Below are 16323 nucleotides of genomic sequence, written 5' to 3'. Positions count from 1 at the left end.
CTTTACTTTTATAAATTTTAAATTTAGTTTTTGTGCGTTTATTTATTGGAATTTACTCTTTTATTTTTCAGATTTCAAACTTCAAGTTCATTACAACACTATTTTTTGTGCTATAGAAAAATCAAATAAGACCAAATTTGTAGCAGAGTCGAGGGACTAAAATTTTGGAAATAAAAGTACATAAATTAAATTCTAAATTTCTGAAGAGTACTTAAAATACCTTCTAAGTTCCTGCATTATAGGGACGAAATGGATTAATTTATTTTTTGTACTATAGAAAAAATCAAATAAGACCAAATTTATAACAGAGTTAATAATTGTTGTTTAAAAATAACATTTTTTAGTTAAACTCTATAACATAAAGAATTTCATTTGTTGAACGATAAAAGTTTTCAAAAGTATTAACTTTATTAAATAATAAATAATATTTTTAAATAACAAATATTAATTTTATCAAAATTTAGTCTTTAATAATATATGGACTAAATTGATATATTTAAAAAACATATTTAATTGGATCATTATAATAGAGGGACTTACCGATTACTTTTATCTATTTTTCATACATTAATTTAAGCCTAGAATATATTAGTTCATTTTGCCAATGACCTTCAAATCTCCATATTTGCATCCCATTAAAAAATAAAAATAAAAAATTCGAACCATAATTATGATTGTTCATGAAATCACGTTTAAGAAATTATATTCGAATTTTATTTACATATTATCCTAAACAAGGATGTAGTTAAGAGGAATAGAGAATGACCTTAGCCCTCTTTAGCTAAAGGATATAATATCTCTTTTAATCCTTTTTAGTTATGAAATATTTAATTTAAATCCTTTTTAAATAAAATTTTAAACTTTTCCCATTATTTTGGCCTCTCCGATAATGAATTGCTAGCTTTGCCGCTGTTTGTAAACTACAAGTTAGTTTGTGATGAAAAAATTGAAAGAAGAAAATGGTGGGAAAAAATGAGGATGAGGAAGAGAAGCAACCGGGCCGCTACCTTTCTTCCATGAATGTCCAATCTATATTCAGGATTTTATTCCACGCCATTATTTGGTAGGTATATATGGAAAATGGAACCCTATGCTATATAGAGCTCACCTGGGTTAGCACGCCTCATTATTAAACTACAATAATTAAATATTTTATTTTTATGTTCGATTTGTTTGAATATCATTATCAAGGTAAAAGAATATAAATTCGAGTATATTAAAGTGTATTAACTTCCTACTTTTGAGTAATTTTATTATTTAAAAATAAATAAAAAATGTTTTTTAAAGAACGGATTTAAGTGATTTAAACTTGGCCCGGCCCTAACACCTGTAATGTACACTGATTCAGTCAAGCCGAATGTCATATCAGGCATGCAATTTGGTAGATTAGATTCCACTAGGCAAATTTCTGTTACAGAATTCACTAGCAAGACAACAACTTATTATTATTACTATTTGCATATTGGCCAAATATATATGTAGTATTATTATTATTTGGTCTGATATATAGAGTATTATTCTTATTATTGTTATGCCCCTTTTTCCCCCTTACTTTTGCTAGTTGGTCATGCGTTTTTCCCTTTTCCTAGGAGTGAGTTTTAAGTTTTGACTGAAAATTGCATAATCAGAATTAGAGGACTTAATGAAAAGATACACGTAGAGTAAATGAGAAGCTTCCTTGTTTATTATAATTAAAAACCCATTTAAAAAATAATTTTTTTCCTAGGTTAGATAAATTATCCAATTCATTTGACTTAACCCGAATTTATATTAAATAATTTTAAAATATTTAATTTTTTAATTTACTCTAATTTTACATTAAAGTCGATCCGATAACCCGACCCAATCCATAGATAGCTTTATTTAGGAGCTTTTACACTTTCTAATTAAGATTCCAAAACCTATTAAGCTTTATTTTATGCCATGTTGTTTTGATCCTTCAAGTGCCTGTTTTTTTCCTTTCCTGTCTACATCAAACCCTCCTTCAATTCCCTCTTTATATGTATATATATTGGGTTCTTTCATTGCCTTCTCTTAGCTTATAAATCTAAACTACCCTTTATTAGATTCTTCAAACAAGTTGTTTCATTTCATAAACAATTCGTTCATTCATATTATCTACCCCCGTTCTCATCTCAAAGCAATTCGTATAAGCTGTAAAAAAGAAGGCCATCTCCATGACTGGGAAAAGAAACCAAACCAGCCCCGTCGGCAGCCCTTCGTCCGGCAACATATCCGACAGTTCTTCTAAAGAACAAGACCGGTTCCTCCCCATAGCTAACGTGAGTCGGATAATGAAAAAATCCCTCCCCGCCAACGCAAAAATATCCAAAGAAGCCAAAGAGACAGTGCAAGAATGTGTGTCGGAGTTCATCAGTTTCATCACCGGCGAGGCTTCCGATAAGTGTCAGAGGGAGAAAAGGAAGACCATAAACGGGGATGATCTGTTGTGGGCAATGACGACACTGGGTTTTGAGAATTACGTGGGTCCTCTCAAGGTTTACCTCAACAAGTATAGGGAAACCGAAGGGGAGAAGAATTCCATGGCTAGGCAAGAAGACCATCACCATCACCATCACCATCAATCACCCACATCGTACGGTTTGATCAGCCATGGTGGGGCTAATGAATTCAACAATGTAAATGCGGGTATATCGTCGTCGGCTAACGCTGCCGATCATTTCCAGGGGTATAACAGTGGTGGTGGGGGATTCTTTTCGCTAGGGTCTCACCCGCAGAGTTATGGAGAGAATTTGATGGCAGCTGCAGGTGGTTTTAACACAAGCAGGATGGGAGAAAATGGTGATGGAAATGGTAATAGAACCATGGCAGCCCATTTTCACAGGGTTGACTGGTAGTAGTTTGAAAACTCCAAAGATACAAATATATATATAATTATATATAAGTTGAAGTTAATTTTTCTTTGTTTAATTTTGATTAACTATGGAATGACTGTATTTAAAGGTTTATTAGAAGTTTTGTTAATAAAGTTAATGTTGAAATGCAGAGTTAATTAGTTGGTATAGAATCTGAGTTTTAGCTTTCCATTTTATATAAAAACGAAAGTTGGTGAGAGTTTGGAGTTAGAAAGATGAATTCTAACATGAGATTGGGATGCCCAAATGGGAAGCAGAAATTTTAGGGTCAGTAAATGGAGTTGGTTTAGGGCAGTTTGACAAATTATTTGCCCTTCTTTTGTTAGACAAAATCTCCTCTTCTCTTTTTCTCAACTAATTTTGCTATTATCAGCTTTATGATAACATTTTCATATTTCCCTTTTAATCTATAAACAATTAAGATAATTTGAAAATTTAAATATTGAATTTAAATTATAAAATATGTTTAATAAATTATAAAAATTAAATATAATTTATACTATTAAATATTAGAAATCGGTAGGAATTAAAGGAGAGATCCTATAATTTATCTCTCGGTTTCATGTCTCAGAGTTGGTTGGAATGTAATCATCATTCAATTTTATGTTTCATAAAAATCAAAAGCAAAGGTAAAAGTGTTTTAAGATTCTTTTTTTTGCCATAATAAGTATTTAAAATAATTTAATTTTAAAAAATAAAATTAGAACAATTGAATGAATTCTCTATAATAATTCGTAGACTCCTATCTAGACCAATTCATGGGTCGGGTTGAGACCAAATAAAATTCTAGACCCGTTCGATAGGCATGAGCCCGACCTGAAAAATAGACTTAATTTTTTGTCCAAATCTGATCTGGATTATAGATGCTAAACCTGGGCTCGGCCCCGTATTAATTATTTTATTTTTTTATATAAATAAATTAAACTATATAATACATCAAAAATATTAAAAACCTTAAAATAAAGTTCCCACCAACTTGAAAATAAATTTAAAAAATCTTTATCCTTAAAACTTAACAACCAAATGCCTCTAAAATAGTAACAAAAAAATCTTACCTGAGGTTCGATTCATTTTCTAAACGGATCTTTTTTTTATTTACCCAAACTCATTTTACAAATTTATATTTTTATCCAAACCCTCCGGAGTGCTCCCAATTATATGGAGCTTGTACAGTGTCCTGAATATAACCCAAAATAACAACCTCATTGACTTGAAAAGATTAGCACAGCCAACAAAGCACTTTGCTACCAATTCATTGTAGTTTTTTGAATACAACAATGATTAAGTACCTTTTCCCAAATTTTCTTTGAGGATTGATACTCAAAAGAAAAGATGGTTTCTTGTTTCATTCTCCCTACAATCTCAATTTAGTGAATCAAATGCTCTCTGAATGAGCCATCAAAATGTTGTAAGTGATGAACAAAGGCACTCTGATTGAGGGGATAATGTCTAAAACAAAATTGTTTTATCATTTAAGTTGTCTTAGAAAAGTCAGAAGTAAAGCAGGTCCTGGGGTTTTATTGCTTTCTTGCTCAAACATACAAGCCTTAATCTCATCACTAGTTATTTCCCTTACCAAAATAATAATTTTTAATTATATAAATATATATATATATATATTTCTTTTTAATTTGACATTCAAACAGTTTTGGAAAGTAATTTTTTATTTGATTAGAAAAACAGTTTAAATCCAAAAATGATCGTTGGGTTTTTTTATATATATATTATAGATTTTAACATTATTTATTAAAATAGGTTTTAGGCAAAGTTATTTTTCAAAATATTTATTTGGAAGAGTATTTCAATACTTACGAGACTCAAAGTTTAGCATTATGGGACAAGAAAAGAATGTTAGCAAATAAGTCAACACCTATGGATGTCGAATTTCGTTTTATATATTAACTTTGATTGATGTGGAGTTCTGTTTTATATATTTTCATTTGTAGAGAAATTAAATTTTCATCTTTTTCTATTTTGTTTTAGATGAGTGAAATTTGAAAATTTTCCAATCACATTGTCTTTTAAGTGTTCAAGCTCTCAACAATTTTCTTAAACCTTTTAGGACTTTTTTCCCATTGAAGTAACAATACGAGTGAACTTATAGTTAAAGTTTTGCCTTTTATATATTTAGAGAGAAAAACAAGAGTCAAAATATTAAACTAAACTTGACACCAATAAAAGTTAAAGTCTATTTAAATAAATAAAACTATGTGTGAGTTTGGATGGGCAGTGCGCTTACCCACTGTTGGTGTAAAAACAGCGATGGCGGTGAAATTAGATACTGTAACGTGAGATAAAAAGTAAACTAAACGCACCGCACCACACCCAATCGCCCATCCAAACTCACCTTGACTCATCGATATTAATAAAAGTTGAGATTCATAGATGTCAACTTACATTTTCATATTTACGAAGAAATTTAGTAATTGAAAGATTTATACTAAAGTTGAGATAGAATATCAAAATTTTCTGGATTAAAAAAATGGTGAATGTTGAAGTCCAAAAAAGCTAATTACGAAATAAATAATAATAATTTAAGTAATTGAAGAGGCAAGGCACCGAACCGATCCTAGCTTTTAAATTGAATGACAGCAAAAATATTGGATGGATTTGTTAAAACAGCTTCTATAACACGGTTAGACGAAAATTCAAATGTTCTCACGGCGTCGTTTCAAACGCCGTTTCTCCCATCTACCTTTTTGATTATGCCCAGGGCACTGTTTCTGCAAATTCCGTACGTTTTCCCCCAATGGACGCTATGCCGCCTTCTTCTTCCCCTCTTTCTCTACAACCTAACGGATCCTCTGCGTGCGCGTCCATTATTCCGTACAAACATGATTCGAATCCAACACTCGATAATCATATTCCATCTTCGAAGCCCCTCATCAGAAAGAAGAGGAGGAAAACTGTTGACAGAGATGCACCCTCATCTTCTTCTTGCTCTGCTTATTCCTCTTCTGTTCAGAAAGGAATGCGTTTGTCGTCTAAACGCCGGAATCTTAGGGTTCGGTTCGGTCCAGTTCGGCGAGCCGACGTTCGTGACGTTGACTCCATTGCGCTTCCTCTAGGAATGTCCTTCGCGGCCGTTGTTGCTCAGGTTCGATCAAGTTTCATTCTTTTCTTTCTTTTAAATATTTTAGCCCTAATGCTAGTCAGGAAATTGTATTGTATAGGTTCTCATTTGATAGAATTGTTGATAATTCAGTTGAATTTTCTGAGCTTTTTTAGGGGACATTTTTAGAATTCTGGTGGAAGTGGAAACGTAGGTTTTTTATTGGGGGGGGATTTTTTAAAGTTAAATTCTCGTTTTTTATATAACAATTTGGAAAAATGGTTTTAATTTTTTTACATTGTTTTTGTCTCTGCCCCCTAATATTTAAGTTTGTTGTGAATTTGGATTCGTATACGTTTAAATTTGTAACAGTTTATGCCACATTTATTATTTTGATTATGCTTAGTTTTGGCCATTTGAAGATATCTTATGACATAGTCTTTATAGATGGCTGAGGTACTGCATCACTAATTTTTGCAATTGCCTCAGGCAAAAGGGAGTGCTAGGCTGATGTATCTCATTTTTGCCTGGCACATTGAAGCTTGAGTTGCAATATAGAGCTATATCTAGGCTATTGGTAAAAGCTAAGGCAGCGCTCATTTTCTCTGTTTGATTATAGCTTTAAAATAAGCAACCTTTGCCTTGCCTAGTTGGTTTGTTATCATGCAGTGGAGGGGTCAAGGTAGTTTAAATCCCTTCTCTGTTTTGGTCTTCATCAATTATGGCCAATTCTTTTTAAGAAAGCTACATTTTTTAAAAGGCAATTCTTGCATTTTTCTTCAGTTTGTAAAGATCTCACACTAGTTTTGTTTGATTATGGCTGACATCAATCCTTGTAAATATAGGTTCTGGAAAAGATAGATGTTACAAATGAAAGGCTGCCTCCTGATTATCTCTCACTGGTATGGTCTGAATTCTCTAACATGATGCTCATGATGGCTGGTTTACTTTACTGAAGTTAAAAGTTTCTTGCTTGCTAAAAAAGTTGGTCAATCTTCATGCTTGCAGATCTGCACTTCAGCTGTCAGAGAATCTTTAGCCAATGTAAGCCGGATTTTAAATTGCCGACTCATAGACTGACTCTGATTTTACAAGTTAAGTTTCCTCGTGCCTTTTTATGGGAATCACACCACCAATGATGCTTATAGAGAACATGCCTTTTTCTTCTATGGTTTACTTGGTTACAGGTTTTTGGAGACAAGTTTGATTGTTTTGCGAGGAATTTTGAGAAATCATTTGGAAGCACCTTGAGGACTCTTAGATTGATTAATGACTCATCGAAGCACAAGGAAAAGTATCCATCAAACCCCAATAATGTGGAAAGTTCTTCAGATGAAACTAGAAGCAGAAACTCATTTGACATAAAGGATTCTTACTTAGAAGTTGATCGGCCTTCTGTTTCAACTCAGAATCAATTGAATATCCATGAAGAGGTACAGGAGAATATCCTAACTGGGTCCCTGAATCGGGAACTTGTCATTCATGGACAAGTTAATCAACTGGCTTGCTTCAATCCCAGAACAGGTTCCGTTGCCGACCAGTCAGTGCGCAGCACAATCGAGAAATCTGTTATAGAGCAAGTTCGTTCTAATGATCTCAAGACATTAGAGCTTAGTCTTACTATGAGAAAGTTGAAGTTGAAAGAGGAACAGCTAGCTTTAAACTTTGATTCAAACCATCTAGAGAGATCAAAATTGGCAATGGGCATATCAAAGGCATCCTTCAAAGCTGAAAAGTTCAAGAACGAACTAAAAGACACAGGACAGGCTGAGTTGCTTAAAAAGTGCATCGATTGTCTTGTTGCTGGATTGCTCTTCATGTCATTTCTTCTTATGTATGGTGCTTATGTTTACTCTTACAAAAGGATTACTGATGCTACATCATCTTGTAATCTTTCACTTGAGGTAAGGACGATCTCTTCCTGGCTTCAGTTGATCAATTTCCTCCCTTGATTTTCTTGTGTAATAGAAGCTCAGTGTTTTCCTTTCTTTTGATTTATTTGACTATTAGGTTAGGTGCCTTTTAATATTGATTCTTGTGTTTGGTCATCTCCTTAACTAGGTTGTGGAGCCATGAAAAGTAATCCCTCAAAACACCATATGGAAGTTTCTCTTTTGGTTGCTGCTTTCTGAGTGAATTATCTAGTTGCTTACTCTGTAGCTTCATGTGGAAAATTTACGTAGCCTTCTGGTCTGTAGGAATTAAGAATGTGGTTTTGGGGGGGGGGGGGGCAAATGATTGATGAGTGGTTCTGGAATTAACATGGTTGTTCAGTTGCCAAAGACTAGAATGGAGTGTAAGAAAACATTTTTACAGAGACTGCCACTGTTTATCATATGGTGTTTATCTTTCTAAATTTTGATAGCAATAATTTATCATTAGGTTTGATGCATGTATACATCTCCAACGTTCATCTGTTTCCTTTGTTCTGTTCTAGATAATTATCTGTTTGAATATTATCTCTTGACATTAAGTGCCTGATGATATCAGACCATTCATAATAAATTATTTCTGTTTGGGATGTTTCCCCTCTAAGGTTACTTTTAACTTTCCAAAAATATTTATATGGTGCTTTCGTTTTTTTCCCAGGATAGCAAGTCTTGGTGGCTCCCAAAGCAGGTGTCATCTCTCAATATAGGGTTCCACACTCTCAAGTGCCAGGTTCAAGTTGTAAGCCGAATGATGTTCGGGGTCATACTGATTCTTGCAGTAGCTTATTTGCTTATACAACGATCTGGAACTTCAAATCAGACGATGCCAGTCACTTTTTTACTGTTGCTGTTAGGAATTGGCTGTGGTTTGGCTGGGAAGTTCTGTGTGGATACTTTAGGAGGAAATGGATATTACTGGCTCTTCTACTGGGAGATTCTATGCTTTTTGCATTTCCTCGCAAATGTCTTTACGTCCATGTTGTTCATCATTCTTCATGGACCTGTTAACATATCACAAAGGACAAGCAGCACACTTCTTCCATACTGGATTCGGAGATCACTCTTCTATTCTATTATGCTTTTCATTCTTCCCTTATTGTGCGGTCTTATGCCTTTCGCGGGCCTGTTTGAGTGGAAAGATCACTTCTTGCAGCTGGTTCTCGATAATGGAGAGGAAATCTAGAGTTTGGAGAGTTGAATTGGCTGCTGCGAATTTTAAAGTGCTTGTGAGCTTGTTGTTCAACTTATGGAATAATTATTTTGGACTAGATGTCAAAGTGCTGCATCGTTGTCAGCCGGAAAAGTTTGTGGGCTCTGAGGTAATTTGTTAGAGCATTATTTTAGGTCGTCTTGCTTCATTCTATTTTGTACCTCTGCGATTGTCAAGTCCAGCAGGTATCTCTTACCTACAGAAAGTTGAGGTTGAATAGGCATTTTGGACCGTGTATCAAACCATTGTACTTTTAACATTATTTATTAAATTATATTAATTATGAAATCAGCAGTTGCCTTTTGTGCATGGATGTTTGTTCTTAATAGGAGAAATTTTTGCAAAAGAAGGGTCAAGACTACGAACTTTGCAAACTGATTTTCCCTGGAATGCAACCTTTTCAAGTGAGGATTAAACAGGAAACGCGGTCAAATAATCAATGGATGGTAGTCACATTCACTTTACAAGAAAATTTTCAAGAAACAAAAAACAAATCTGACAACTTAATTACCCCAAAATCACAAGAAAAAATAATAAAATATGAAGAAAAAAAAGGAAACCCAACAATGTGGTCAAGGAATGATAAAAATGAATTCCAAGACGAATGTACAAAATTTCAAAGGGATATCGAACAGAGATCTTCATATACTTGTCTGATGTTAGGTCTCTCATTTACCGGAAGAATACACCTCAGTGATATGGCAAGCATATCATCCATTGCTTTTGCGTATTCTTCCCCGCTAGCTATGTCTCTGTCAATACAATCCATCCCCCGTCCTTCTTGATCGCATAACCGAACCCAATCCGTCAGATCCACCGCTCCTGATTGACCCGACATTATGTCACCTGCACTTCTTCTTGTTAATAATTCCATCAGGATCACTCCTAATGCATACACATCAGCTTTAAAAGATGGGACTGGTTTGGATGTGGAAGCAAGTTCGGGAGCACGATATCCAAGGGCTCCCAGATTCAAGATCTGCTCAGCGATTCCAGTTGGTGTCATCAGCCGATGCAGACAATAATCGGTGAGGCAAGCATGGTAATCAGGGTTAGCGAGGAGTATATTTGTCGGTTTCAGGTTTCCATGTGGCAGCCCTCTATCATGAAGGTGTAACAGACACTTGGCAACTTCCACAGCTACTTTCAGTCTTTGGCTGAAAGATAATGGGTGGTACCTCCGAGGAGTAGTCTCTGCATTAACATACATATAAGCATATACGCTGATCAAATGAAAACATGAAAGGTAGAATCTTCAATCAATTTCATGAATTCCCAAAACATAAAGATACATACAAGTGCAATTTAAGATTGCAACACAATTAAAACAATCCCTTATGACCCATTCTTCATTTACAACAATCAACACAGGTGGAGAGTGATGGTTCCAAGAACGGGTTATGGCACCGCAAAGATTCTTTTCAACCTTAAGCTCCATCTTTTGCAAGGAAAGCAAAAGGTTTAGTCACCGGAAGGGTGAAAGAAGCAGAATTTAGAAGTTCAGCCATAGTACCTGAGCCTAAACTCTAAACCAGATTCAACATATCTATGTTTACGCTCCTCTTAAATTACTGCCCTCATTTCTTGCTTGCAGCCATGATGTTTGACTTTCAAGATTCATCAGGATGCATAAACAGGTGGTAAAGTCACATCAGTAGTTGCAAACACTGGTGATTATAGGATAAGCAAGAGTGCTTAATTTTTTAGGTTTAATTGACTATCTTATAGACTTAGAAATTATTGTAACTAGCCAGTTTCATTTGACACTTCTCTAATAATTTGGACCCCAAGAAGGTCAAAATCCAGATAAGCATCATTGCATTACTTCTGTCACGCAGAGCATGTTAAAAACATTTGCAAGAGACCTCAACATGACCTCATACACCTACTGACAAACAAGAAAAATATTATCCAGTTTTCTTTCATAACAATTTGCACGCTTAAAAGTTCTGTTTCTAGGTGCTGCTACGGAAAGAGAGATGAAGAGATTTGACTTTCCAAATTCCCATAACATGAACAAAAAACACACTGTGGACCATATTCAATAAGCAAGTAAATAATACTCCTGCCAAAACTGAGGTAGGACAGCACTTAGAAAGTATCCCAAGAAGATACGAAATGGTTCAAACAAACATAGAAAGAGCCTGTGACATTTGAACATGCAGTAGATTATGAGCAAATCTAGAACAAAAACTAGAAAAATAAATGAGAACCAATATCATAAACATCATAATCCATGTGATAAGAAGACTTCAAGGATAATAGATATGGCAAACCCACTATGTGGGCTGTTGAAAATGCATGGGTAAAAATTGTGTTCCGGAAAAAATATAAAAAACATTATATGGATTGTTTCTCTTAAGTGAATACACATTTATATCACTAGTTTTAAAAATTTTAGGATGGTTTTCTTTGGAGTTTTTCTTTTTTTCATTTGAGTTGGTGTCAATAAGTCAAGTGAAACCAAACTCAGAGTATAAATAACTAGCAAACAAACATTAAGATTTAGTTAAATAATAAAAAACAACAAAACAAAAATAAAACAAATATAAGAGCTCTTACCATAGAGATGCAAAGCTAAGTTATCAGACTGGATATAATCTGATAGAAGAAGCCTTTCTTGTTCCCTTGGTCCCCAATAGTATGCTCGGACTGGAACAAAGTTAGAATGCCTCACGGACCCTATCTTTTTAACTTCCTTAGCAAATTCTTTCTTATGTTTAACCAGTCCTACACGCAACCACTTCACAGTCAACATATGTCCATTACGCAGAGTAGCTTTATAAAGAGTTCCATGGCTGCCTCTTCCAAGAACTTCTGCTGGAGCTCGAGATAACTCTTCAATAGTGAATGATAATGAAGTATCAAGAAAGAATAATTCTCCAGCCAAACGATCCGGTGAGTAAACATCCAATGTCACAGGCTGTTCAAATGTTTCTATAACATGTGGTGATGATGCTAATGGAGAGCCTGGGGAGGATTTCCTCCCAGATGATACTGGCTCATTATCTAGTAGATTAGGATTCACAGATGCTGAAGAGGTTGTCACTCTCTCGGCTGCACCATGCTCAACAATTTCAGCAGCAAATTCTTGCTGTCCAGAAACTGACCTAGAATTTGAAGTAAGCAAGTGATCATTTGAAAAACTTAATGAAGTTTGTGGCGCCTGAGCAGTTGAGTGAAACTTGAAACGGGAGGGTCGTTCAAGCCCACCTGACTTTGCATTGCCTCCAGTAGTTGTGTCACTAAATCCACATCTTCCATGAAATTCTTTAAGTTGGGCTCGGTGAAATGCCAAAAAAACAAAAACAATCATTACAGCTGCTACAACTGAGGCAACAATAATTGCTACTCTAATACTACCCTTTGAACTGTGATGTCTCACATGATCAAGGGTATGATCCTGACTCGAGCCTGTCGGTGGCATGCCCTTGGGGAAAATAAGTAATGAGTTTCCTGGAGAAAATGCAGACCTAGGGAAGCCTCTCAAATTTTCTGGAATAGAACCCGACAGATCATTATTGGACACATTAAATGCACTGAGGCTATTTGAAAGCTTATCAGGGATTTTACCCTTGAAGTTGTTTCTTGATAAATCAAGGTATTCCAAATCACTAAGTTTGCTTAATTCACTAGGCAGCTGACCTGATAATTCGTTGCCTGCAAGATTCAGTAGTTTGAGCCTAGCTATGTTACCAATCTCAGAAGGCAAACCACCTGTCAAGGAATTATTGGACAGATCAAGTGACTCCATTTGGGGATAAGTTGACATAACAAGTAATTCACTAACACGAGAGCCTTGAAGTGGAATTGGTCCAGTTAAATGATTTCCTGAAAGATTCAGGCTTTTCAATGTTGTAGAGGTAAAGAAACTGCCAGGAATATGTCCACTGAGTTGATTCAAACTGAGTTCAACAACAGACAATATTGGAGAGGTATCCAGTAGAGAAGGCAAAGCGCCAACAAGGGAATTATTCCTAAGATTAAATGTGTTCAAATCCTCGAAGTGAGGCAAGTTTGACAGGCTTCCTGACAACTTGTTTGAACTCAAATCAAGATCCACCAAAGAGGCTTCCCAATTCGACATAACAGATACATCACCAGAGATCATGTTGTTACTCAAATCGACCATTTCACAGCTTCTTAGAGAAGAAGGCAAATCACCAGACAACTGATTAGAAGAAAGCTTGAGAACCTTCAAAGTTGTAGAATTAATTACACGAATTGAACCTGTACAAATTTGGATAGATGTAAAATATCAAATGACAGTCAAATGCAAACAGAAGAGAATTTACCACACCATTAGGTTAATAAGAAAACATAAAGGAGTTCAGGAGTCAATTTTGACATAGCAAATATCTACTGTCAAAATAACACTAATCGTAAAGAGTTGACTTTTGCTACATTCAAACAACTAATTGATGGGATTCAGTGATTCACACTTTTCATATATCCATGTACATAAAAATCTTCCAGGTTTAGTAATCGCTACTTTAAGCAAAAGCAAGAAGATTAGCTCAAACTTAGAGGATGAATAACTGTTACACAGTCTAACTGCCTTGAATCCCCTTAAGCAGGCATCTTCGTATATTTTGCTTGAAGCATATCTAAAGCAGACCGATGATGCAGGAAGAGTGGATCTCATTTTCATCATTCCTCAAACAGTATATGTAAAGCAACAAACAAACCAAGAGGAAGGAAAAAAATTCATTTTCCTTTGTTTCGCACTTAAGAGCTTACAAGAACAGCAATGATGCCTTCTCACTTAAAATTTTGTGCTCTAAAGATTCCACACAATCATTTTAATGCAAGATAGAATGTTCAGCTTCATATTTATGAAATTATAGGAATAAAGTGATGGTTTTTTCCCCCTACATTGTGTTTGTTAAGATCATGAATTAAGATAATATATTTCAACCTAATAATTCACATTCATACATTTCTAGTAAATTACAACGTTAGAAAACCATTAAGTAAATAATTATTGTAAACCAAAATGACAAAAAAAAAAAAAGACGTGCATGTTTAACTAGCATTGCTTTCATGGGAAAATCAGAACCTAAAGAACGTATTGCCTTTAGTCTCTAACATAAAAATCTAAGGATCAATAACACTATCAATAATTAAAATCCAAAAAAAAGTTACATATTTAGCCTAAAAATTAGTAGACTATTGACTAAAAATTCCAACTTCATTATCAAAAACACTGAAATAAAGAGAAAAAGAAAAAGTCAAATAAAAAGTCAATACCCGTAAATCCATTGTGACTGAGATCCAACTCTTCCAACGGGACAAAACCCTCTACCAACTCCACTGGCACAGGTCCAAAGAGTTGATTTTTACCCAATTTCAGAACCCGCAAACCCGGCAATGACCCGAAGCTTGGCAGCTGCCCAGAAATGGAGTTATCACCCAAATCCAAAAGCTGCAGATTCTTAAACAACCCAATTGCTTCCTCTTTCAAAAACCCACCATTCAACTGGTTATGACTCAAGTTCACATGACGGATTGTATTAGCTAAACTGGACACATTCTCAACGGGTACAGACAAACCTCCGTAAAACTCGTTATAACTCAAATCAATGTGTTCAACGTTCCTTAACTCACTGAGTAACTCGCCTATATCGCCTCGAAGCGCATTGTTGTGTAAATCTAACACCCTTAATTGCTGTAAATTTCGGAACCCGCTCGGTAACCCACCATCGAACTTGTTGACCGATAAATTCAAATAGTTTAACCCATAAAGGTCAGCGATCCGACCCGGGATAGGGCCGATGAACTGGTTATCAGATAGATCCAAATGTTGCAGCGAGGTTATTGATCCCAATGCGGGTGCAATCCGACCCGTGAAATTGTTGCCTGACAATGAGAGGTTTTGGAGGTTCCTAAGCGGAGTGAGAGTGTGGAACTTGAGGTCGCCGACGAGGCCAAGACGATCTAAGCTGATGGAAACGATGAAGCCGGAGTTGGGGTCGCGGGTAACACCGGTCCAAGAAGTAGGATCGGGTCGGGTATCCGGATCCCATACCGAAAGCACCTTATTGAAAGGATCGTGTCGGATTCCTTTCTTGAACTCAAGCAAGGATCGGAGCTCCAACGGGTCGAACCTAGATGCAGAAGCCAACCCCAAAAACAAGAGCAACAGAAGTAGATAAAAAGAGAAAGCGAAAGAAAAAGAGAGATTCATTTAATTCATCGAGTAGAAAATCCCAAACCAAAGAAGAAGAACCCAGAAACTGAAGCTTCTGCTTGGGAAAAAAAGGGTTTGTTTGGGATGCCAAAAAACTTACTGGGTTTCTTTTTAACTTGAAAAATGGAAGAAAAGTAAATTCGTTAAAAATGGCGGTAGGGTAGGGGTGAGAAATGAAGAAGATGAAGATGGTTGGTGGGAAAAAGAGTAAGTATAGTCTGTAAAGGGAAGGGTTAGCCAAAGCCCTTATTTGCCTGCCTTAGCTATGAAAGCTTAAGAAAAAGATTTTTGTCTCTTATTTTGTTTCCATTTATAATATATTTTTCTTCAGATTTTGCCATTTTGGTATTGCAGAGATATACATACTCTTTACTGTCTCAATTTTTAGTTTTTTTTTCTTACTTGTAATTATTAATTTTGTTTTTATGTTAAAACAAGCTTGTTTTTTAATCTACTAGCCATTTCATTCTTTTTTATTTCCTATCTTTCAATTTCTAAATTTAATATATTTTCATCTTCCATTTAGATTTAAATGCAATTATTTATAATTATACTAATAATTATCATTGGTGGATCTCACTTAATTGAGTTACTATAGAAGTTATTATAATAGAAGGATTATAAAGTTGGTTATGCAGGTACAAAAAATTCTACACAAGCACTAAAAATAATTTACGAACTCTTCAATTCGAGACATTTAAAACTTTTAAATGTGGTTGAGAGGACATTTTTTATTCTGAACAAAAATTTCTCACATTAACACCACCACCTCAATATAGTCTAAAAAATTTTTAATTGTACTAGCATGTTGTATATTTCACAACTTCATTCTTAGCTAGAATTAGGATGGTCCATACTTTAAAGAGTACATAGAAGAAAATCCTAATAGCCTTAATGATACAGATTCAAATGTTAGAAAGAAAATAGCCTAGCAAATATGGAATGATAGAGCAATTAGATAAAATTGCACATGATGCTTACTTTTCTTGTTATCTTTATTTGTAATTATATTGTCGACTACTTTCTTGGACTAACATATTACATACGATGATTTGATTCTAATT

General features: G+C 34.9%; 3 protein-coding genes across 3 annotated transcripts; 2 read left to right on the top strand and 1 right to left on the bottom strand.

Moving 5' to 3' along the window:
- Positions 1-1990: 1990 nt before the first annotated feature.
- Positions 1991-3028, top strand: LOC105787865 (nuclear transcription factor Y subunit B-3). Its single transcript, XM_012614452.2, has one exon. It carries the CDS (start codon positions 2178-2180, stop codon positions 2856-2858), a length of 681 nt encoding a protein of 226 aa, XP_012469906.1. The 5' UTR covers positions 1991-2177; the 3' UTR covers positions 2859-3028.
- Positions 3029-5474: 2446 nt separating this feature from the next.
- On the top strand, positions 5475-9357 carry LOC105787864 (protein CPR-5). The gene is made up of 5 exons (XM_012614451.2): positions 5475-5973; positions 6774-6830; positions 6937-6972; positions 7116-7832; positions 8518-9357. Exons 1-5 carry the CDS (start codon positions 5626-5628, stop codon positions 9040-9042), a joined length of 1683 nt encoding a protein of 560 aa, XP_012469905.1. The 5' UTR covers positions 5475-5625; the 3' UTR covers positions 9043-9357.
- A 123-nt stretch (positions 9358-9480) lies between these two features.
- Positions 9481-15561, bottom strand: LOC105787863 (probable inactive receptor kinase At5g10020). Its single transcript, XM_012614449.2, has 3 exons — positions 14320-15561; positions 11632-13299; positions 9481-10263 (listed from the first exon to the last, which is right to left on the bottom strand). Exons 1-3 carry the CDS (start codon positions 15254-15256, stop codon positions 9686-9688), a joined length of 3183 nt encoding a protein of 1060 aa, XP_012469903.1. The 5' UTR covers positions 15257-15561; the 3' UTR covers positions 9481-9685.
- Between the last annotated feature and the right edge of the window lie 762 nt (positions 15562-16323).

This window comes from Gossypium raimondii, chromosome 2 (genome assembly GCF_025698545.1).
Source record: "Gossypium raimondii isolate GPD5lz chromosome 2, ASM2569854v1, whole genome shotgun sequence".
NCBI classification, from domain to species: Eukaryota; Viridiplantae; Streptophyta; class Magnoliopsida; order Malvales; family Malvaceae; genus Gossypium; species Gossypium raimondii.
Note: the sequence above shows the minus strand (reverse complement) of the source record. Positions and strands in the feature narration are given on the sequence as shown.

What these genes read in the sequence shown, in the direction of transcription:
- LOC105787865 (XM_012614452.2), top strand. Translation starts at nt 2,178, where the DNA reads ATGACTGGGAAAAGAAACCAAACCAGCCCCGTCGGCAGCCCTTCGTCC.
- LOC105787864 (XM_012614451.2), top strand. Translation starts at nt 5,626, where the DNA reads ATGGACGCTATGCCGCCTTCTTCTTCCCCTCTTTCTCTACAACCTAAC. An exon ending in CTCCTGATTATCTCTCACTG is followed by an intron (nt 6,831 to 6,936) that starts GTATGGTCTGAA and finishes TCATGCTTGCAG; the next exon opens with ATCTGCACTTCAGCTGTCAG. An exon ending in TCAGAGAATCTTTAGCCAAT is followed by an intron (nt 6,973 to 7,115) that starts GTAAGCCGGATT and finishes ACTTGGTTACAG; the next exon opens with GTTTTTGGAGACAAGTTTGA.
- LOC105787863 (XM_012614449.2), bottom strand. Translation starts at nt 15,256, where the DNA reads ATGAATCTCTCTTTTTCTTTCGCTTTCTCTTTTTATCTACTTCTGTTG. An exon ending in CAGTCACAATGGATTTACGG is followed by an intron (nt 13,300 to 14,319) that starts GTATTGACTTTT and finishes AAATTTGTACAG; the next exon opens with GTTCAATTCGTGTAATTAAT. An exon ending in CTTAGCTTTGCATCTCTATG is followed by an intron (nt 10,264 to 11,631) that starts GTAAGAGCTCTT and finishes ATGTTAATGCAG; the next exon opens with AGACTACTCCTCGGAGGTAC.